The sequence below is a fragment of the Uloborus diversus genome, chromosome 1 (assembly GCF_026930045.1).
Source record: "Uloborus diversus isolate 005 chromosome 1, Udiv.v.3.1, whole genome shotgun sequence".
In the NCBI taxonomy this organism is placed as follows: domain Eukaryota; kingdom Metazoa; phylum Arthropoda; class Arachnida; order Araneae; family Uloboridae; genus Uloborus; species Uloborus diversus.
The window spans coordinates 60,982,051-61,006,174 of record NC_072731.1 but is presented as its reverse complement, the minus strand read 5'-3'; the positions used below and the strand labels follow the sequence as shown (position 1 = coordinate 61,006,174).

General features: G+C 33.1%; 1 protein-coding gene across 6 annotated transcripts; it reads right to left on the bottom strand.

The window, feature by feature from the left end:
* Positions 1-888: 888 nt before the first annotated feature.
* Positions 889-10,876, bottom strand: LOC129234601 (protein Dr1-like). 6 transcript variants are annotated; one of them, XM_054868629.1, is made up of 4 exons: positions 10,825-10,876; positions 8,239-8,453; positions 1,953-2,116; positions 889-1,102 (listed from the first exon to the last, which is right to left on the bottom strand). In XM_054868629.1, the coding sequence occupies exons 2-4, from the start codon at positions 8,447-8,449 to the stop codon at positions 977-979; spliced, it is 501 nt and encodes a 166-aa protein (XP_054724604.1). In that variant the 5' UTR covers positions 8,450-8,453; positions 10,825-10,876; the 3' UTR covers positions 889-976. The 6 variants fall into 6 exon arrangements, with proteins under 6 accessions (XP_054724604.1, XP_054724603.1, XP_054724601.1 ...); XM_054868628.1 differs by having other exon boundaries at positions 10,781-10,862; XM_054868626.1 differs by having other exon boundaries at positions 10,709-10,859.
* Positions 10,877-24,124: the final 13,248 nt, after the last annotated feature.

Sequence of the window (24,124 nt, the reverse complement as noted above, 5' to 3'; positions counted from 1 at the left end):
GTTAATTAAGGATAACGTTAAATTTTTTACGGAAAAGAGAGGGCTACTCTGGTTCTAGTTTTTCGTTGAAAAATTAGCAATCCAGAAAAAAAGATCATTTTTGACTATCTAAAATTTATTTTAGAGGAAAATACAGAAATATCTCTGTCTCCTTTCTTACTACACGTATTTGTGCCTTTGAATTCTCTTTAGCCTCCAAGAAGAATATTAGTTGGTAATCTAATGTTGTCTTGTCTTCAACTCCAAACAAAAGAAATGGCTATGAAACTGTCTAAGATGGAAAAAAAAAAATGGGATGCGCTGTTCCCAAAATGGGATGGGTGATGGGGGAAAACAGTGATGATATTTAGATTCAGAGGGGAATTTTGCATAAGAAAAAGCAAGCATGGAGTAAGCGTTTTAAGAGTTTTTTTTTTTGGCCACAGTGAATTTAAAGAGGAAAAAACTGCACTTTCAGGTTTTATAAATAACTTTTTAGCCTATTTTCCCATAAAAGTCTTCAAAAATAAATAAATAAAGGCATGAAAGGCGACTTAAAACAAACAAAAATATAGCAACGAACAAAAACAAGTCAAGAATATAAAACAAATTAAATAAACATCAAAAAATTGAAAATTAGAGGAGTGTTATCAGATGGGGAAAATGTGTATTCATCGAACAATAACTTTAGAGGGAACAGTCAGATTCGAACAGACTTCTTTGGTTTGAAAGATCTCGGCGAGGACATCTCATTCCCGTTTTTCATCATATTATTCACTTGATTTTATTTTCAAATCTTTAAATTTAAGCTAAATAAAATACTGAAACAAATAAATTGTACTATTTTGTAGTTAGAGTATTCTTTTTACATTAGACAACAAAGGCAGTTAAATAGAAACAAGAGAATGCTAAAAGAAAAAACAATTTAATAAATGATGAATCACAAATGTTTACATAAATGTTGATAACAAAAGTATATAAATGAATAAATTCCATTTCAATAGTCGTCCTCTTCATCATCATCAGTTCGACTATTTTGCTGTTGTAACTGAAGTTGCTGTTGAGCAGCTTGTTGCATTTGCATCCATTCTTGCTGTTCTAATTCGGCTTGCTCTTGACGAGCCTACAAAGGAACAATCAGTTGAAAAGAGAACTCTGTTAGGAAACAAAACTTAGCATGTGATCACAAAGCATATTGTGAATTTTTGAATAGAATTTCAGAAATATCTATGTTTTTATAGTTTATACACAGGATTAAGGGGGGGGGGGGAATAATAATTTAATTAAAAATGTTCAGTTTTATTCCAAAAATACAGCTCTTTATAACCACTATCTAAAAAAACTGATGCAAAGAGGCACAAAAACTAAGTACAGTAGCACCCTAATTTTCCATTTTTTGCTGAACTGGCGAACATCTGCATTGAAAATATCTCTTGCAGCATAATGTTTACTTAAAAACAGAAAGGTTCTCTTTCCACTCATCTATTGTTCCTTGATATGGATCTGTATGCCAAATCATGTCATTTTAAAAATCTCTTAATACATCTGTTTGAAGTAGAAAATCCTTCCAGTACCAGCCTTGTAAAAATTTCTAGGGCTTTTCATTCAAAATGTAACCATTCAACAGGCTACATGCCAATCGAGATTGGCAAAAAACATTCTATAAAAGTTTTCTCAAGTTCATCATATGGTGATAATTTTAACTTCTTTCTTTTTTTTTTTTTTTTTTTTGCTGGTTCCCTAATCTTTTAGTCTAATTCAATAACACATTTTTGCTTCATTGTAGTTTGAAGAGTAGTTGTTGCAACAGAGTGGTCTTAAAACAACATTTAGCTGTATTATAAAAAATATTTTATTCAAAAATGACTGTTTGTAGACAAAAAAAGAAAAGAAAGGAGAGAGAGGGTTAAAGAAAACATTGTTGAATTAAAGTCTGACATGTTAGGTCGATAATAATAGTAAATTAATAGTACCTTTGCAAATAATTCTTGTTGCTGTCTTAGCAGCTCTTCTTCAGGAATGCCCAGATTTTCTAAACGAGTGCTCTGTCGACGACGTTTGGCAGCCATTGCTTTGCAGTCCTTAAGTACAAGTTCTGCTTCTTCTTTATATGAACTAAATCCTAAAGCATCCAGAGCTAAATTGAAAAATAAATAAATAAATACATTTTTAGGTAATCCTCATATATATAATAGCTAATAATTGAGTAACCCACGAGTTTCAACAATGGAACTCGAGCCACGGCATGATAATTTGATAATATGTTTTGGTAATGTTTAACATGCAGGGAAAGGCTTTATTGTGACAAGGCTGAAATCGATTTGGAAACTTAACTGTTTTACTGGTAAGACTACGTCATTTCAGAGGAATGAAGAAACGTAAAAATGGTCAACAATGAACACTACCTACTGGAGTTCAGGGTTAATCCACTGGAGTTAGGGTTATAATTTCAACTATTAAAATGTTACCATGCAGGCAATGGCTTCATTCAAATGAAGAAGCAATTTTCACCCGTCATACCTTGACGGGTGATTTTCTAGTTAAATAATATTTATCAGAAAGGATTAGATTTGTAAAAAAAATTCAAATTTCAAAACATTTGCACAATTTAAAGTGTGCTAAATGTCTGTATGTTTGTAACCTATTTTTTGTTGATGCTCTAGAGAAAACACTACTGCATGAAATGGTACAAAATTTGATATAAATGTGTATCCCCATGTGAAATAATGCATGCTAGATTTTGACAGCAATCCTTCAAAAGCGGTAACAATCAAATCTTTTCTTTGTTATGTGTGGTTTGTGAAAAAAATAATGTTGCACAGGAGGAAAGTTTAGGTAGGCCTCAGGTGCCACTAATTATCCTGTGAAGTTTAAAGCTACTTTACCTGCTCCTTCTGCAATTCCAATTCTGTACCTGTCAGTTGGCAAGAGAAGAATGACCAGTACCTCCATTACTGACAGACAAGTCAGATGATTCATCAGTATAGACGTCATACGATATGGTGGTATCTATCATACGATATTGTGGTATCTATCATACGATATCGTCGTAGACATCATACAATATGGTCGCATGGTGATAGTGAATCAATAATTTTGCTTCCAATTTCTCCTAGCTTCTCTTCAGTCTCTTTTGGTGCAATGTTCTATTATATTAAGGGAAGTTTTAGCATTAAAAGATAGCTAGATGTTCTTGGCAATATAATAAGATCTTCAACATTTAGATTTTTTTTTTCCTAGTATTTTCATCAAATAGTACTGGAGATGATCTTTTCAGTCTTGTTTTTTTATTCCAGCCATTCATGATTTGGTGGGATACATGATGCAACTTACAGCTTTGAATGCTGTTTGTGAATTTTATTGCAAACATTTGTTTTCTTGCTTCAAAAAGATGCAATCCACTCCAGCAGGATTTTTATATTGTTGGTTGAAGAGACAGAGTCGGAAGTTATCTTAGCTGCCATAACTTACACTTTACCAGGCTTATCCCGTGAAGTAGAACATGAATGTGACTAGTTTGGTATGGCATACTCCATCATTAGTTTGATCAAGGTAGTATAGGTAGCCAGCAGAGTTTTGAGTGATGCCCCCTCCCCCATTTTGTGCCACAAAATCATCTAAGACAATTTAGCTTTTTGAGGGCTTTGCTAGAGCATTATTTAAATTGATTAATGATTAAGGTACTGACTACAGAAAAAAAGATAGGTACATTAAACACATAAAAAAGTTTCTAACTTCATTTCATATTAAGATTTCCACTAACTCTCTGTACTTGTATAAAATATAGAGCATAAATTGATTAACTTTTACTGGATAAGTAATTAACTTCTAGGGAGTGGGAAGGGTGGGGGGAGAATAAAAAATAAAAAAAAAAATGTGTAGCCCTTTTCATTACAATATGAAATTTGTTTAATTTAGTTCATATTAAGTTACAGATGCTAAAAATACATATGTTCAATAAATTAATCAGGGGTCTGTCCAGGGTTTTTCACAGGGTCATTTTTTTGTGAAAAATTAAAAGATTTTTGTGAAAGATTTTTTTTTCTGTGAAAAATAAAATTATTATGTACAAACAAAAATTTTAAATTTATAAACATTAAGAAATGTGTTGGGGGAGGGGGGAGGCTCATGGCACAAACTGCGGCATTGAAATAATTTGTTGGGAGTTCTGTGGTATTCTTTCTTTTTTCTGGTGCATTTTTGAAAGTTTTCATAGCAATAGAGAGGCATCATTCTCCAGAGGATGGTCAACCTTGATGTGTCAGTATCTATATACCGTTCCACATCTTGGAAAATTGTACTGGAAATTTTTTCTGAAGATGTTGTATAGAAAGTTAAAACTTAAAATAGTTGAAACCTAATTAAATTCAGGCAGCGGTTCAATATTTAGCTTTTTGGCGCGTGAAACTTTTACAGAGCACGGAATTTCGTTTAAAACTTTTGAAATTTGCAATTTAAAAAAAAATAAGCATAAATTTTATTTGCTTACCTCTGAATAAAGCGTAGTAAGCATCAAAAATGCGAAATATTCAATTCCCATAGCGGATGCAAAAAGATTCAAATTTTTGAAGTGAAGGCATCAAAAGTATAAAAATGGCATATAAAAGAATTTATTTCAGTAAAATTCTCTTCAAACTGCATATTAAAGGTTAATGATAAACATATTGTTAATGTCTATAGACATAGCTGAAGCAAAAATAAAATTAAACCATCGAACCTTCTAGACACTTTTAAAAGAACGCAGAATTATGCTTAAACTAATGATTTCACTAAAAAAGAGAATTTTCATTTGTTTGCCCCATAACAAAGCGTAGTTAGCATTAAAAATGAGTAAGATTCCATTGTCAATCCAGATGCAAAGAGATCGCATTTTTCAAAATGAAGGCATCAAAAGTAAAAAAAAAAAACAGCAAATAAAAGAGTTTATTTAAGTAAAACAATTTTAGAATTGCATTTTAATAGGTTTACATGATGAATATTATTGATAATCACCGATCTCTTCGCCGAAAATTCGGAGAAAGAAAAAAAAAGAGGTGGGGAGATGTAACACAATGGTAAATACCAAATTCCCGATTTGACATAGGAAAAAATACAGGAATTCCGGTTTATAACCGGTACCCAAGCACCCCTGTTAGCATAAAAAATTCAAAACTAATATAATTTCTTCTCAAGATAACACTAAACATCACATCATAAAGGCGCAAAAATTGCCAAGCTGGTAAAATGTTAGGAATATTTTCCAAGTCCCCGTAAAAGGTTTACTAGACATTTATTTAGCGTTAATGTTAATTTTATAGTTGGTAACCACATCTGAATTAATCACATTTCTTCCCCACCCTACAGCTATTCTATTTGTTAACAGTACCAAGTTCAATTCGCTGATATGTGTTATTATTGTTTAGATTGAGAGCAGAGGGAGAAAGGTGCTGAGGCAGCAATAACAAGCAGGGGCGTAGCTAAGGGGGGGGTTTTGGGGACAAAACCCCCCCCCCCCCGAAAAGTTAGTCTCAAAAAAAAAAAAAAAGAGAAAAAGAAGAGAGAAGAGAAAGAAAAAAAAAGAAGAAAAGGAAAAAATTCCAAGCGATTATACATAAACATATATACATATATATATATATATATATATATATAAAAGTAACCCCCCCCCCCCCCGAAAGTCGGGTCTAGCTACGCCACTGATAGCAAGCTGCAGGTCAATAACATTTTCAGAGGAATCTATACCAACAACATCGTTGGCGGCTATTTTGATTCTGCTGTGATAAAAGAAACAGTAAGCATCACAGGAATATGCGGACATTTCTCTTGAAAAATTAGCCGTTATTTTGATTTTAGATTGCTTTTACAATAAATGATTTGTGAAAGATCCGTTTTTGTTGATTAGAATTTTGTGAAGGCTCCGTTTCGGTTGATCAGAATTTTGTGAAGGGTCCGTTTTGAGTGATCATATTTTTGTGAAGGGTTCATTTTGAGTGATCATATTTTTGTGAAGGGTCCGTTTTGAGTGATCGTATTTTTGTGAAGAGTCCGTTAACGTACCCAAATTTCCTCTGGCCAGACCCCTGTTAATACAAATATAAAAAACAACAGATAAATTTTGTTCAAGTGTTCTTGCCAGGCCCGTGTCCAGGATTTCATAAAGGGAGGGGTTGAAACTTTTTACCTTTGTAACTTACGTTTTCAAAGAAAAACTAACTACGCGTGTTGAATAGTTCATTTTAGTTCGATAACTAGGCTTTTTTTTAAATACGTTTTGTGCGTTTTTTTTAATGAAAAATTATTTGTACAGTTGAAGATTTTGTAAAAGCACACATATTTCTTTTATGCCACCTAATGCTAGTTTCTTTCTTTTTTTTTTCCTTTTGTTTTTCCATCAAATAACATTTGAACAGGAATTTAATGAAAATAAAATTTTATTTTAAAAAAATGCTGTTTCGCATAGAAACATTTTTCTAAAGTGTGAAACGACTAATTCATCCAACACTAAAGGCGTACCATAAAAAAACCTAACAGTAAGCAAAGTAAACCATTTTCCCTGCCCCTAAGTTTTTTTTGTGTGGGGGGGGTGGGGCTACGTCATTGTCTAATATTCTTTTAAATAATTTTCCCCTGCATGCTTACAGCATTGCCGGACTCTTCAGCCATTCCTCCGTCGTTAATTTTTTCAAGCACTTAGAAGCGAAGGGGCTTGGGAATCCTGCAATTGAGGAAAATACTAATTGTTAAACATGGGGAAATATTAAAGAGGTTGAATACTGTATCAGAGTTTAACTCTAAAATTAATTAAAGCTTAAAATACGTTTTGGAGAATCGTTTAATGATTCATTGATTTTTTGGTACAGATGTGATATACCCCCCCCCATTTGGCGACATCCGATTTTTTGCACAAAATTGAAATATTTTTCTCGCCAATGAGGCGATAAATTTTTAAGCATGGCATCCCTGGTGAAACTAACCTGTGGTTGGCAACGCGAAGGCAAACTTGTCCGAACTTGTTTACTTGGGTTCTTGGTTTTACGCAGGAGAGATACGTGTTGTTTTGTGCAATATACCTTGCAGGAATGCTAATTTTGTGTTAGTTTAGATTCAGGTGTTTTGAAGTAAAAACATTAGAAAATGCTAGTTTCTTCAAACTTGAAGGTTAATTAAAAGTTAACTCCAACGTGGTGTGTATCTATAACGCGCCATTGTCAGACGATGTTTTGTTTTGGACTGAGTGTGAGGATTTATACCATAAAAAGGCAAGTTCTTTATTTTAGAATTCACATAAAGATTCTCACTTCGGAAATCCTTTGTTTTTTACAAATCCTTGAGGGGTTCTTGTAGCTTTTAACTTTATTTTTACTGTATGTTAATTAATTTTACAAAAATAGTTTGGTTATTTTGTTCTAAAAGTTAATCCTTATCGATGCCCACGAATTATTTAGACATTAACGTGCCTCCTTTAGGTACTGAATTTTAAGTTAACAATTGAAAGTTCTTTCGGTTGTACTCTTAAAAATGCTGAATTTTATTAATAAATCTGCACAATAATGGTGCATATTTCACACTTAAAACTGTCATTATTGTACACTGAACGGAAGGAGCCACCCTTGGGTGTACATACACATGAATATGCATAATATACATAAATATACATAATTGTGACCATACTCCGACTGTAATGTATATTAACAGTCGGAGGGATAACGGACCGAGCGAAGCGAGGTCCTGGCGAGCCCGAGGTCTCATAGTACTTTCGTAATGAGACCGAGGCAGGGCCGGCGAGCCGAGGTCTCATTACGAAAGTACTATGAGACCGAGGGCTCGTATCCCGGAGAAATGATGAAAAAAAATTAATGCATTAATTTCGACTTGTAATTAATACAATAATTTATTTCATTGTATTTTAATATGTTTACAAAAAACCCCGGCCCTGTACATTTTTGAAGCATATATTCGTGATATTTTTTGTTGTGCTTTTATGTTGTTTTTATATATATTGTGTTCTGAAGTGCTTTGATCATGTTTTTTTAACTGATTTTTTCCTGTTGGCGCTAAAAAAGCATCGCTAAGAACGATGTATGACGTATGTCGTCATACATCGTTTTCTTGGCGACGCTTTCTTGGCGCCAACAGGAAAAAGTCGCCAAGGGTGGGGTATATCACATCAGTTCCGATTTTTTTTTTCTTTCAATGGTAGGGGTTTAACCCCTAAAACCCTCCCCTTGGACACGGCTCTGGTTCTTGCCATGTAAAAAAATTAACTTTCAAATAACTCACCTGCAAGAACGTGTTCTGCTGAAATTGTTTTTTTCTGTTGCTTATTACAAATTTCATTGGACTCTGTTGATATGTGATGAATAAACTCAGTACAGCAATTTAAAATGAGTTCTCGAGCTTCATTAGCGACACGTATATGAGGCAGCAATTCTTTAATCATTTTGTTCATTGCAGCTCGAGGAATAGTGAGATCTTCATCAGTTTCAGCCATGATGCTGAAAAAAAGATATTAAATCAGTTAACCTCAAAAGTTTAAAACATGATGCTTTTATCAAAAACATTTTGCTGAAGAAATGATTTTACAGTGGAAAGCATTTAACACAAAACTGAAGGGACTGATAAAATATTTCATGTTGAAAGAATTTTGTGTTTAAAGATCTTTATTAACCCTTAACAGGGTGTGCAGTCTCACACACTGCTCAAAAGTTCATCCGATCACCCGTATTTCATTTTCAGTTCGATTGAATGGTTTTTCCATCCAATAGCTTTTTGTTTTGTGACCATGAACACTTCCCTTGCTTATCGGTATCTTTAGGCAAGTGCATCTGGTGTAAATTTCATTGCATTCTTTAGAAGCGGTCTTTGAGACTGCACCTCACCTTTAGTGTTACAATTTTTGGCATTAGTAGACATCGCTCTTAACGTTGAAACCGCGGATATAGGTTCATTTATCTTATCCGCGCTATGCCGAAGAAATGCAAAATATTATAGATGAGGTTGACAGTTATTTGAAATGTTCACAATTGTTATGCAACGATGTTCTAGAGACAATGAAGGCTGAATTATTCCTTGAAATACAATGTGAAATACTAATAGTTGAAGGGCTGTCAAAATGTTTCTGTACCTTGATATAATCAACTTTCTGGTACTAAAATGTTCTTTATATATTAAAGAATAACAATGAAATCATTAATAAATAATTGATTTATTTTTATTACAAGTAGTTAGTAATTTACTGCAGCATATGATTTCCTACCTTAAGACTCTAGCAAAATTTTCTCAGAAAAAGTATATTTCGATTCAAAATTCAAAAATAAATTTTTTTCCCCATGCTAATAAAAGTTCAAAGAACATCCAAGAGAAATTACAGGAATGTGTCTTAATCACACGATTTTTTAAAAATTTCTAAATAGAACGGTCTCAGAGACCTCACGTCCTACTTTTTCACCTCCCCTGTTACGGGTAAAAAGCACAGGGTACTTTCCGAACCGCTATATCACTTCATCTTAACCGATTTTTCTTGTTAAGTGTTTTTATAAATGTATTTCACTGTAATTGACCCCAGATAAAAATTCGTATAATACCCTTTTCCACAACGTGAAATTTCAACTTAGGCAAGAGAGTTTTCGGAACGCATCCCTTGTCACATTAGTTGAGATTTGAGTGTACGTACAAAACAATTAATTTTTTTCCAAAACTCATTGCCTTTAAAATGAAACGTTAGTTTAGGATTGATGCATTTGTACTTCCCATCCATAAAGCATTTTAGTAATATGCAAACTAATAATTTAAACATAATGAACTTCTCTTACTAATATAATTATTAGAATCAATTATGGTTTACTATTTAAGTTGGTGTCACGTGATAAGCATGAAAATGCTGAATTCGTTTTGAAGCTAAAAGTAATTCGTGATTAAGTTTATTTCATTTTTAAAGAACAAACTCACTTTTATTTTTGCTTCCCCTAAGAATAATATGGATAAAATTTTAAGAAAAATCCAGTATTATTAGTTTTTATTTCCTGGGCAAAATTAATACAATACCACAAATTGTTTCTGACCTTTTGAGTTATTTAAAACTTCAGGGATAGTAAGCTAATAAGTAGTTTTCAACAATTGCTACAAAAAATAACTTGTGGGTCTAAGAACAAGTAAATTGAATGAATGAAGACAGTTGACACCAGCCTCATACTTATACTCAGACAGAAGCAAAATGTTTTATATTTTCTGCTCACTTTACTACAGCATCAGTTGAAAGATGTTCTCAGTTCCAAGTTAAAAGTTGTTTTGAAAAACAGAATATTTTGAGACTATAAATCAAAGCCAAAACAAATTTGTACAAAAAATTTTACAATTCAAACAAGATTGATTTGGTGTTACACAGTGCAAAAATCTGTTTCAACCGTTATGGTGAAATAATATTCTAAACGCATTTAAAAAATAGTATGGGATAAAGATTTTTAAGTTGATATAAATACTAAATACGAATTCCTATTGAATTGTGGATATTATGTCACGGAAAAAATTTTATTTTCTTAATACGTAGGCGAAGCAAGCTCAAGATTTGTACTTTGAAAGGAAAAGTTCAACTTTTAATGCCTTACGAAGATGCTTAAGAACAAAGAAATGAAGAAAAATAAGCTTTTGCATGCAAAATAAGATGTAAATTTTGTTTTGTCTTTCTATAAACACAATCTTATTTACTAATCGAAGGATTTGCTTTTATCACATCGTTATAATATTCACTAACAAGAATTTGAACCTTTTGACACAGAAATTAATTCGATTATATTCCTTAGCACTAATCAAAATCCCACAACACCGGTAAATTCTTTAAAATTGAACTTCGGATAACTTAATAGTTACATGTAAACAAAGAATTTCACGTTTTCTTTTTTTTTCTTCCCCTTTTAATAACGTTGTGCTGTTTTTAAGCTGTTCAGCCGAAAGTAGTAAAACTATGGGATACTTTCACGCCGAGAAGAAGAACACCGCGGATACGGCTCCTTATGCAAAACAAACGCACATGGTAATGTTAATGGTATTGGGAGCGTGGCGTAAGCTGTCGAAATTAGGTTTTTTCGTGAAGAAAAATGCTAACAAGCTGTTGTGCGTGTAGATGAACGAATAATGATGATAAAGAAGAATGCAAGGAGCAGGAAATATCCCTCTATATCCTTCCACATTCAACTACAGAGCTAAAAAAATAAATCGGTTGTCAATGTCAAATCACGATATTCAAGGGTGTCACGACGGCCATGTATGACCACAATGATTTTATCAGATTAAAAAAGAGTACTGAAAAGTGATGCTGTGTCAACTTTTTCTTTCTTTTTGTGCAAGCCATCTTGTAAAAAAGAGGAATACAAATTTTATGCCTCGAGCTGCTGAAGCATCGTAAGTTATTTCGTCATTAATCTACACTTTATAGTCGTTATGTTTACATCAGTTTTGCCCATGTAAAATTGAATGATATGTATAATATTTCTTGAATTTTCATTTATTCCCGTTAAAAAAATCAAATAATGGAATTTTTATAAACAAACCATTAATTTTTTTTTTCAGTTATTCATTTTTTAGCTTTGAGTATAAAAAAATAATGTTGTAAACTTGTCTCACTATTAGTACAAAAAAAAAAAAACTATACCACCAAGTGCAAAAAAAACTATAAGTTATTTTCTCTTGTTGAATACAAAGGTTTATTCTACTAGTCCTGCAATTACCTGAATTTCATTCGTATTTCCTTCATCCTCGAACATTAGTTCTCAGGTTAAATAAATTTTCAACATTCAAATACAGCTCATGCATTCCATTGATTCAGGTATATTAATTGTAAATTCTTGTGATATTTGTCAAGTAATATAAATACTGTACAAAATTTTAATGATTAAAACTAGTCTTTGGAGCTGTGCCGTATTTATATCTTTTAAATCTTAGTAATTTCCTGCTGAATAGATGAGGAACACTTATCATTCTATATTTATCATTGGATGATTAAACATATTTTCTATACTGTATACATATTATATGATTCGCCAAATCTCGTACCATAAATTGAATGCCAAGCAGTGCACCTTTAATGCAAAATTACTTTTCTGAGTACCTACAGGTCTGCTTTACTGTTAGGCTATGTTCGGTGTGAGGGCCCACGGAGAATAAACATTTTTGACAAAGCTGTTGAAGTGAAATTAAGAAGTGCATTTCAACCAATGTACAGTACAGTAGTCTCGTTAATCAAATTTAAAAATTTCTTTTAAAATCCTGTTTTTAAATAGATATGATTTTAAGTTATGAAAGTAAAAATATAACTCTGAGTGCAGGAAAGATTCCATTTATATTTTGATCTATTAATGAAGCATTTTCATGACCATGCCTCATTGAAATGTCACTTGTGTTTGAAACAGAAGATAAGTAGACTAATTCTTTGTTAGGGAATACAGTCAACTCTCAATAACTCGAAGTCCCATGGGCTAAAACGTTCGAGTTGTTGGTAGTTCGAGTTATGGGGAATTTTCACAACAGTCTCAAAAGTTTGGTATCTGATGAAAACTTCGAGATAAAGGAATATTCGAGTTATTGAGATTTGACTGTAATGTGGAAAATTATTCATATATTTTTAAATGTCTTGTAAACAATTCTAATTTTTGTAACAAAACGTAGTTTTTTTTTTTATCTCGATACAAAATTGTTATGCCTCTTTAAGGATCTCTTGCTTTTATCCGTAGTATCTTGATTTTTGATTCTCCAGCATTACAAACAGGACATTTTTTCCGAAAATAGCTCATTTGTTGTTCATTAATATTCTTGCATTTCAACAATTGCTTATTTGTGTTTTTTTTTGAGCAATCACGCTTGCTTATTGTTCTCATTTGACCGTTTTTGGTGTCCGTGCCTTTTTCAACTTGGACCAGAAGCCTTTGGAGCACCACCACCCACCGTCCTCTGCTGGCGGCTCGGCGCAGCTGCTCCGGTTTTGAGCTATCCGCTTCTCCTGGTCGGAGGCGTCCATGTCCTACACACACGCACGTTCACACACACATACACGACTTCACACACATACTCACACACACGTGGATACACACAGGTCTACGTACACACACAACTAATGCACAAGTAACCACCCAGGAGGAGAGGCAGGTTTGGGGGGGGGGGACAGGAGCCGTTTCTAGAAACAATAACTCAAATGAGTAGGGTCCTGTCTCAGTTCGTGATTGCGAAAAACATGATTTGAATTCAAAATTTCAGAATTCAAATTATTTTTTTTTTGTCAAATGTTGAATTTTGATAACTTTTCTACAATTTTATTCATTTCTTTTATTTAAAATATTAGGCAAAGGACAAAGTGTGCTAACTCAATGAAGGCTTGCACCCATGAATATTTTTGAGAACCAGTCAATTCAAGTAAATGTTTTTCTTTTCGACATTAAAGTATCACACTAGAGGTATTACTTTTAATATCTTTTCTGTTTATAAATGATTTTTTATTTTTCAAAGTAAATAAAATATTTGTGTAATGTCCTTACATAAAATTATTGATTTTCCAAACACAATTTTGTATTTTTTAGTTTCCTGCTGCATTTTCAGACGGATGAACATTTATAAATGGAGAAATGTTCCAATTCTTACACCTTCATTGGATACATACCTGGTATAAAATTTTCCCACTATCTAACAACTCTTGTAAATGATTATTACACCATCAATTCTTAATGACATTTTAAAAATAGTAGCAAATAGCTTTTCTTTTCTGTGATGGAAATATACCTCCTGGGGAACCCGCCTTGCTTCTGCAAAAAGGGGTAATGCGCTTATTGCATCATACCTCCAAAGTGGCATCCCCACTAGAGGGCAGTAGCAGACGACGTCATCCTGGTGGACAAACAAACTCCAAGTGCTGCTGACAACTAAACGTGCTGTTCGCTCGGCTGTCAAAGCATCTCTTTCGCTTCCATGTTTTTACATTGTAATGCTGCGTGTGATCTAATTTTTGTTGAATTAGGCACTGTTCAACTAATTTCTTGGCATTGATGAGCATTTATTTTAATACTAGATAAGTTGAAGTGACTAATACAACTAGTATTTTGTTGATTTTATGTACAGATTCTTTTTTAGAGTGAGATTAAATTTTTGTTTACTTCACTCACCCATCCACGATGTTTACGTTACGTTTGCGTTGCATCAAAAATTATTTGCATTCTCGACGAGTCAAAGTCACAACTTCGTTTGCCTGTAGTGTGGGTGTTATTTCTGCTTTTTTTTTCCATCCCTTCATCATATAACTTTTTTGCCTTGTCATAAATTTTGTCATTACATTTCGTGTTACGTTTAACCACAATACGCAATGTTTAGATTCTAAAAAAATTTTTTATAATCACTGAACCGACTTGCTCCGCGTTGTGTTGCTATTCAATTTCATGCTAAACAAACTTCGTTACACTTTTTCCTCTCAGTAAAACTCATCACATTGAGATTAGATAAGTCAAAGTCACAAAATAAACAGTTTTCCACAAATTTTATGAACTCTCTCCCCCTCCTCCCTTTGTTTTTGGGAATTGTTTGTTTGACATTTGTTGCCTTCTATACTATTTCTTTTGCTGTGCAGTGTAGGTGTTATTTTCTGCTGCTATTAAGTTTTTCATAGTGTTTCTTAAGCAATAAATTTTGATCAGGTCTACGGAGCCGGAGTGGGACTGATTTTGGGGTAAAGGAGTCAGAGTCGAAGGCTCTAAATTGCCGGACTCTTTTATTTCCCCTCCAACTCTACAGACCATGTTGTCAAAAATTTCTCCTTGGATTTATGCTTAAATGTTCTTTATTAAAAATTTATTATTCTTGAACGTTTGTATAGTTATGACAATTCCCAAAAGAGGCAAAGGATATGTGCTTAATACATGTTCTATCGAAAAAGAATGTAATCCCGGGACAGTCTCGCAAATGTTTCGCCCCTGTAGCTCTACGGATGAGAAGTGCCAAAAAAGTTGTATCAGAAACACAAGGAAAATTCTCACTAGCTGGATCATTTGTTCAGAGACAGAGTTAGTCTTTAAAATTCTGCCCTGCGAATGATCTTGTTGGTATGAAAATTTGGAAGAACTATTTACACTTCATAAGGATGCGTTGAATTTGACAACAGAAATATGGACTTGTTTCTGCTACCAAATACGGAACAACATAATAGTATATTCTAAATATAAAGTTTCTCGCTAAATTAGACCATACGATTACCACATAATGTATTTTTACCACATGGACAGAAATAAAGTCAAACTTAATAGTTCATGGTTCGTGTTAAAATTTTCAAGTTCATTTTGCTTTATGTGTGTCAACTCTTTTAACTGGTTTGAAATTTAATTTGATCTAAAATGTGAATTCCATTAATGAATGGGCCACTTATTTTTATTTTGATCCCATGTGCTGACATATAAGTCAGAGATAACTGTATTAAGTTTTTAGAATGAATAGAAAATTATCTTTTAGTGAAAACTTGATTTTACACTTTCTGTAGAACCAGTGATGAAAAACGTTCCAAGTGGGAAAACTTAAAATCAGGGCCTTGTTCAAAATCTGAGCACATTGTTTAAAAATTGACTCTTATTCAATGAAGTAGGGGGGAAATGTGTAACCTTTTTACTTGTTTTTTGATACAATTTCATTTATAGCACGATTCAATTCGTTAACATTTTTTTTACAAATTCACTTCTTGGTTGGCATTTATAATTGTAAATAGCTTTAGAGTTTTTGTACTTAGAATTGCTTAATCATCTGTGGGGACATTCTCGATTATATCTTCTTTGTTTTCGTTATTATCATCAAAGGCGTTCAGTTAATCTGATCTTGAAGGACTTCGTTATTTAACGAGATGACATGTGTCACCAACTGCTGGAAAAATTTCAAGAAGGGTACCAGCAGCTCTAGTCCTCAACTGCCATGAAGGAATATTGGACGGTCAGAGGAAATCCTTCTCACAGACAAAGAAAAATTAGACAGTGCAAAAAGGATGCCAGAGCGGCTTCAAACAGCTATAAAACATTTATCTTTAAAAAAATTCTGCGAGTCTTGTAGCTGAAAAATTATTTTGATCTGTTTGTAGAAAAACAATCATGTGGACTTTCTGAAAAAAGGTAAAGTAAATCCGGAATATTTTAACGTATCAGTACAGTCTTTTTCAGAGACCAGCAGAATGGAGTTCCACTGTATCTGCAATTTAACTGCCCATTGTGGGAGAAAAAATTTTTGATACTTTATCATTCAAAAATCATCGAAATCAATTAAATAATTTTACATGGAAGGCACAAAAAGAACACATTCAAATAAAAACTTTTATTTCCAACAAAATTTCTATTGCTCCTTTTTACATACATACATATTTATACTTACACACAATGCTGTAGTTGTAGTATAATTGTTTTGTTTTTTTACTGTAATAAATGCAAATGTGATGTCAATTGGTTTGAAACCACCTTTTCTTTTAATGTCCCCTCAAACATTTGTTCTTAATTGAAGCACTGCTGACGTGTACATGTTATAAGTGAAAATCACCCCTCATATGAAAAATTTATGATTATGTCGAATTTTATGGGTTGTAAGCCCATAGCTATGATAACCTAAAAATTATCAAACAGTTGTTGGGGTATGTAAAAAGAATGAGTTGGCACAGAAACCACCTCTTCTCCTTAGAACAGAGTACCCTACCTTTATAACTCTAATGGGTTTGATGACAGTCCCGCAATTGAGAGAGAGGACTTAACAGAATAAATTAACATCTGCTACCGGGCCTCTGCCCTTTGCATTTTTATCTATAAACTTTCTTCGTTATAACCCCCCCCCCCCCCCCGAAATAAAATCCTGGCTACGGCCTTGCAATAATCAACCCCACCTTTATATGTCCGGCCTAGGCCCGGATCTATAATTCCTTCCCTCCCATAATCGCTATCGAATAATTGTCTTTAGTCGTAACATCATTGTTTTGTGAAATCCTTAGGTTTTTTTTTTTTTAATGAAAAAAGGAGGAAAAAGTTTGTTTTTAAATTCGATCGATCCTTGCATTACATAAGTAAAAGAAATGCAGTGAAATCCCATTACAATGAACTCCAAGGGACTGATAAAATATTTCATTGTAACGGAATCGTCTAAAAACTTACTTTATTTTTATAAAAGTGTCAATTTTACAAACCTACACCCTAATATACGTAAATATGCAACTTTGACAGTTACAAAAAACTAAAATATAATTAACACATTAATTATTCTGAAAAAAAAATTAAAATATTGAACACTGAACTTTTATTCACTGGTCGTCATCACAAAAAGTGTTGTTATTTTCTTTTATGCGAGACATTTGGTCCCAGTAGACATTATAAAAGATTCTAATTGATAATCGTTATTATACTGACCACAAGAACCCTTTCCGAATTCGCAAGGTGCCTTGCGTTTTGGTGTGCAGAAATCGACAGCGCTTGGATATACACTTGCTTTTGTTGTCACACATAAACCCATGTTTCAGTATGAGTGCATTTCCACCTTGAATGGCTCTGTTTTGAAAGTACAAATGGAGTTTTGACATAGCGACTTGTGAAAGTTGTTTTTTAGTTTCTGAAAACAGCATTAAGTACAAAATATTCGAACTGACGTTGAAAAAAATATTTCGTGGAACAAATTTTTGAAAAAAATTTCTTCATTAAAATGAGATGTTTTATACATCATCTTAATACGTTTTAAAATGGGTTCGTTGTATTTTTTGTTCGAAAATTTCATTGTAATGGGATTTCACTGTATATGGAATTCTACGCACTCCAATTAGTTTTTTTTTTTTTTTTTTTTGTGCTATGTAAGAAAACTACGTGTAAAAAATGGACATTTTCCATTTTTGAAGTTTCTTTCTCATTTCGGAGAGGGTTCTAACTCCCTGCCCCCCCCCCCCCACCTTTGGCTGTGCCATTGCTTGTGGTGAATATGTTGCATTATAATCTGTGCAATACGTATTTTTCAGATTTTTAACTATCATTTGTGGTAATTAGGCTGCTTCATGTTATCATACATAAAAATATGGTAAGCACATTACATATTGGCAATTCCATGGTGTTGGACGTAAAAAATGAAGAAAAATTTCTCAGTTTTAATTCCATTTACCAAATATAAACTGTTCCAAAATGATCAAATTTATTTACAAGATACTTCCTACATGCCACTGAATAAAAAATCATGTTAGTTTTTCAAAATAGATTCCTAAAGTATAAACGTATTTTTGCAACATCACCAGCAACACTCTGTATCTTTAAATGGTTATTCATCTGAATTCATAATATTAGCATGTATTTTTTGAAAAAAACAGAATTTCTTCGAGAGTCTACAAATATGGTTTGAAAATATTCAAGATGCTGACCTTGGTTTAACCTGCTGTAACTTATTTATAACTGAAGTGATCAAATTTTAGACAGGCATTTCAAAATATACACATCTTTACCTTTAAAATGACACCTCATTTGTTTACATATTTTAATTTTGAAAATTTGATCATCTGGTTGACTTTATCATGGAATTGCCCATATTATTTACTTGTGTGTAATATTTATATATTGTAATACTGTAGACAATAATTTGGTTAACCTTTTAGTTCCATAAAGTGACCACTTGACCAAAAATTAAAAACCTTGATTCTCCCTCTCCCCCACCGTTTTCTTCAACTATTTGGATATCGCATTTAAAAAAATAGAGCTTTGCACAATGCATTTGTTTTAGATATTAAATTCAACGCCTTTTTAACGATTCCGTACCTAAGAATTATTTTCCAGGAAAAAAATTAAATTTCAGTTTTTGAGGTGAAATATCCTCTATATTATTGTGCTTCAATTTTGAAATATAGTCAGTACCCTGTTATGTTTTGATATTCATAAAAGTTTGATTAATTATTCATCAGTTAAAGATTAGAGAGAAATTTAGAGTGGCGTTAACTTCAGTATTAGAATACAGTAAAGCACGGTTTATACCTTTTTGAAGGGACTGTATGAAAAAAGCAAACAAATGAAAAAAAATGTATTATAAGTATAGGTTAATGTGTATTAGACTCTGCAGGGACCAATTTAAAAAACATATAATTGATAAGAACATATAAAAAAGATAAGTATAAATGGTGCACTGTATTTTATTTTCCGGAAACGCATTAGCATTTCAGATGAGCTACTGAACTCGAGCAGCTATAAACCAAAACATACACCTAAATTTAACTGTATTTTTTCCTCGCTATATTTGTCGACAAAACCTCACTACAGGTGTTAACTAGATTTTCCTGAACGTCACAGCATAAAGGTGCCTAAAAGACACTTGCACAAGGGCACCGATCAGACTTGGCACAAACCTACCCGCCTTGTTAAAACCAAGTATTTAAGAGATCAAAAACGAATTTTCTACAATAACTACAAAAAATAATCCCACTCAAAATGGAATCACATATTGCTTTACGAATTGTAATTAATTTACCACAATAAATAACAGTTTATTTAGGACTGATGAAAAGATTCAAAAAACAAACCTGTCGTTTTGAATTTTTCGGGGAGGGGGCAAAGGGCTATATTTAATGCAAGTTTTTATTGAAAAACAACAAAACCTGCACTCTTTTATGAAAAAAACATTAATTTTACAAAGCTGGCCATTGAAAAATTAATGTTTTTACATGTAGAAGGGTTTTGCATTGCTTGCTCCTCCCTGGAAAACTCGAAATGACAAGCCTGAAGGGGGGGGGGGGCAGTTGACCCTTAAATGACAGGTCTGTCTAAAAACTTCCATGACTGAAAACTTACTACGCAAATTAGCAGATATACTCCACAATTCATGTTATAAATCTGAGTTGTACGAGAAGGATAACTTTTATCAATATTCAGAGGATTGAAAAGTTGGCAAAGGAAGTTTTTCTCAATATTTCAAAATCAGAATAATCATTTATCTTTGCAGATAATATACATACTCAATATCCAGCATGTATTTTAAACAGTAAAAACACTAATTATTTTATTATTTATGCTTTCTACTACTTTTATGTCAAGGCATGTTTAGTTTTTGAGAGCCAAAAATTTCTTCCATTTGTTTAAAATGTTCACCAATAATTCAGTTTTATTAACAAGTGTGAAAACTGAATCTGTCTCTCGTGTGTTGTCTTTTTTTGCTCATGAAGTTCTAACAATTCAACAATTAATCTGATCTTGAAAAACTGCACTAAAAATTTGTATTTCTTAGGAGACCAAGTTTAGCATTTATTCTGGGATCAATTTCATAGAAAATATGATATTCGAAACAAAAATCAATCCTTTAGAAAATGAATCGAATTTTATATTTATATAATTAAACGCGCACAAAACAAGGTCATTGCAAAAATATTTGGACAGACGCCGGTATGCTAAACATGATTTTTACTTATCGTTTCAGTCACCGCACATATATCGCCGAAATTTTACACATAAAAAATCCGAAATACATCCACAAGAGGAAAGGTAATAAGCTTTTAAACTTCAGTACGCTTTAAATTCTTCTAATGCATTGGCACTGAAGCCATAAATCGAATAATTCAGGATTCAAGTCCATCAAGTCAGATGGCTTTGTTGAAAGCTCATTTTTACTCAATAAATATTGGTCCTTATTGTTGATTATCTAGATTTTTTCAGTTTTTCATCGTTTTTCTTCGTTATTATAGCTTTGACAATATTCAGAATGCATTTTATACAAAGAAAAAGCATAAAAGAATAACATCGCACTCGCAATAACATGCAGCTAATACGGCGAACTGGAGGTTGCTTGTCCACCAGGAACGGTTGCCAGGTTCCGTTGCTATGCAAAAAGCAGCTGACTGCTACTGCCCTAGAGTGCTTTTGATCTTAGGTCATGTTCAGAAGCTGTTTTATGATGCTCCAGTCTGGATGCCACTTTAAGGCTACAGTGGACTTCTAAAATAGCAAAAATCACTCAAAAACTCGATTTTTCAGTTTTGACTTTTTTTTATGCACTAAAAGGTGCTCTATCTCATGCAAAAAGAATTTTTCATATTGCAGCAATTTTGAATGAGCTTTGATCTAGTTTTGTTTTCTTAATTACGGGCCACGCCCCTTTGTTTACATTTTGTTACGTTGCATCAACTGTCAAATTTTCAGTGTTTTTTTATGCCACGCATTTTGTTCAGTTTTATTGTTAAAGAAATTAATCTAAAATATTATTTATTCATTATATCATTGAGTGGCAACACAGTTTTAACTGCATCTGTATTCGCGGCGAATGTTTATGTTTACAACACGTTTGATTTTGCTCAGCGTTTGTTATCAACTGCTCGTTATTTTTACCGTCTTTTTTGAATACGAAAGCATTTTTCAGTGCTGAATTTGCTCTTTTTTTCTTGAAATGGATTTAATTACATCCAGATGGAAAAAGCCGAAGGCTCGTCCTTCTAAAAGAAGAAAGCAGTTAATTGAAAATCTGCGAAAGGGTGCCAAAAAAGCCAAATGTCTTGATGAAGTTTCAGCTCCTAAAGACAATCCAGATAGTGTTTCAATGGAAAGTCGAGAATCAAGTTATGTGTTAACACATAAAGAAGTATGGAAGCAGCTGCTTCAAAATGTTCCATGCAAAACTTGTGGAACAGAATCGCTTTTAATAAAACAGCACCAATCCCTTGGTTATTCTGTAAAGTTGGAACTGTATTGCAAAGAATGTGACGAAAAATATGGCTGTGCCTTCTCAAGTGTGAGAGAGAAGGAAAACAATTCGTTCGACATTAACAATAAGCTAGTGAGTGCATTCCTAGCTATTGGAAGAGGACATGCTGCAATGGAGACTTTCTCTTCCATTTTGAACATTCCCACCATGGATAGAAAAACGTTCTCTAAATGCCTCCACAATTTAAGCAAAAAAAACTTAGAATTCAAGCAACGAATTCTGGAAGTATCTCGCGAAACAGTTAAAAATGCTCACATGTAACTTGACCCTGCTATACAAAGCGATAGTATTGTGAATATAACTGTGTCATTTGATGGCACATGGCAGAAACGAGGCCATACATCGAATTTAGGTATAGGTATAATTATTGATGTTTTAACTGGTCTCGTCGTAGACTTCGAGATACTCTCGAAGTATTGTCAAAGTTGCACCATGGCAAAAAATCAGTTGGGGGAAAATTCTGCAGAGTTCGCTATATGGTATGAAGGCCACTCTGCCGACTGCGATAAGAACTTTGATGGAAGTTCTGGCTCAATGGAAATGTATTCAGCGAAAATAATGTGGGAGCGTTCCGTTCAAACATGCAGAATGCGTTATGTGTCCATTTTGAGTGATGGTGACTCTCAAACGTTTGCAATGCTGAAGGACAGTAACATTTACGGAGAAAGTGTTGTAGTTAAGAAAGAAGAATGCATAAATCATGTCTCCAAACGACTTCGAACTTCCTTAAAAAAGGTTGTGACTGACTGGCGCATAAAAAAAGTTACTCTAGGGGGGAAGAAGAAGGGAAGTTTAAAAGAGACAACCATCGCAAAGCTGCAAAGCTATTATAGAAAAGCTATTAAGGATAATGCCCCTGATGTTCAAAAGATGAAAACAGCAATATATGCAAGCATCATGCATTGCTCATCGACAGATGCCAAGCCGAAACACGGGAAGTGTCCTGTTGGTGAACAATCCTGGTGCTTCTACCAAAGAGCAAAAGCACAGAACAAACGACCAAAACCACACACTTCAATGAAAACCCATTTGTCCGAAAAGGTCTTTGAAAAAATAATGCCTGTTTATCAAAGACTCGCTTCAGAAGAAATCTTGCAGCGCTGCATCGCGGGCAAGACTCAAAATCTAAATGAGTCTTTGCATAGCTGCATTTGGAGAAAGTGTCCTAAGGAAACCTTTGTTTCTAGGACGCGTCTTGAAATAGCAGTAGTTGAAGCAGTTGAAGAATTCAACTTGGGACACGTTAAAGCATTGCAACTGAAATCGGAGGTTTTCGTTGATCAGCCTGAGGACTTGAACGGCAGTTTTTCAATGACGATTGCCAAGAAACGGGATAGTAGAAGGGTTTCACAGAGAGCTCGCATTCAAAGTAGCGAATATAAGCGTAAGCAAATACAAAAAAAGCAAAAGAATAAAAATAATAATGATTCAAGCTCATATGCTTCTGGCGCATTTTAACCTTTTGGTTTTAGATTATGTTCAGAATGAAGTGATTTTTTGAAAAATAATGCTTTTTCATACATATTTAATTTTTTTATCCTTTCAATGTTAATTTTGAAGTGGTTGGGTGTACTTCTTACTACTTTTTAAATGTTATTGATAATCGAGTGTTCATTTTGTATATAATATTGTTGTACACATTGCAAACAGTTCATATTTCCCAAGCAAACTGGTTAAAAATTGACTCATTTGTTTTGTTTTTTCGTAATTCTTTTCCCTGATTTGATGTGCGAGGAATTGTACTCTGTTCTGCATTCATTCTGTATAAGCATATCAATATAATTAGTTAAAATTCCAGATTTTTTTTAGGTTTCTCTACATTTTGCAATTAATATTAGTAAGTTTATTTAAATTTAAAGTAAATTTTAGGAATAATTTTTATAAAAAGCTGTTTTATTTGTGTCGAATGTGCATTTTTGCTGCAAATTGCAACACTATCGAAAGAAATATTATATTTTAAAATCAGTGTCATTTCTTTTGAGCTTCAAATACATAATTTCTGAGCATAAACACAGTTCATTATTTCCTAAGCAAACGGATTGAAAATAAAAACTTATTTGATTTTTCTGTAACTATTTTCCTCAATTGTACGTTCGCAGAATCATACACTGTTCCGCATTTGTTCCTCATACATATTACTATAATTCATCAAAATTGCACTATTTATGTGTTTCTGCAACAAAAAACAGTTATTACTATGAAATTTATGGAAATTATTAGTAGATTTTAGTAACAATTTTCTGCATTCACATTTTTAGATGAAAAATGCGTTTTTCTCGAAATAAAAATTTTGCCTCAAATTGAAAACTGACACAGCTCCTTACGCTGAAATTTTAATTTAAACCAAATGAAACTTTTCCCCCACATTTTGTAAACCAATACCAAAAAGTTAATGGGAACAAAGCCTGTAATAAGTTAGTTGGTATTTTGTTACAGTCATTTTAGCCTTGCAACGTACTCGTTGCTGGTT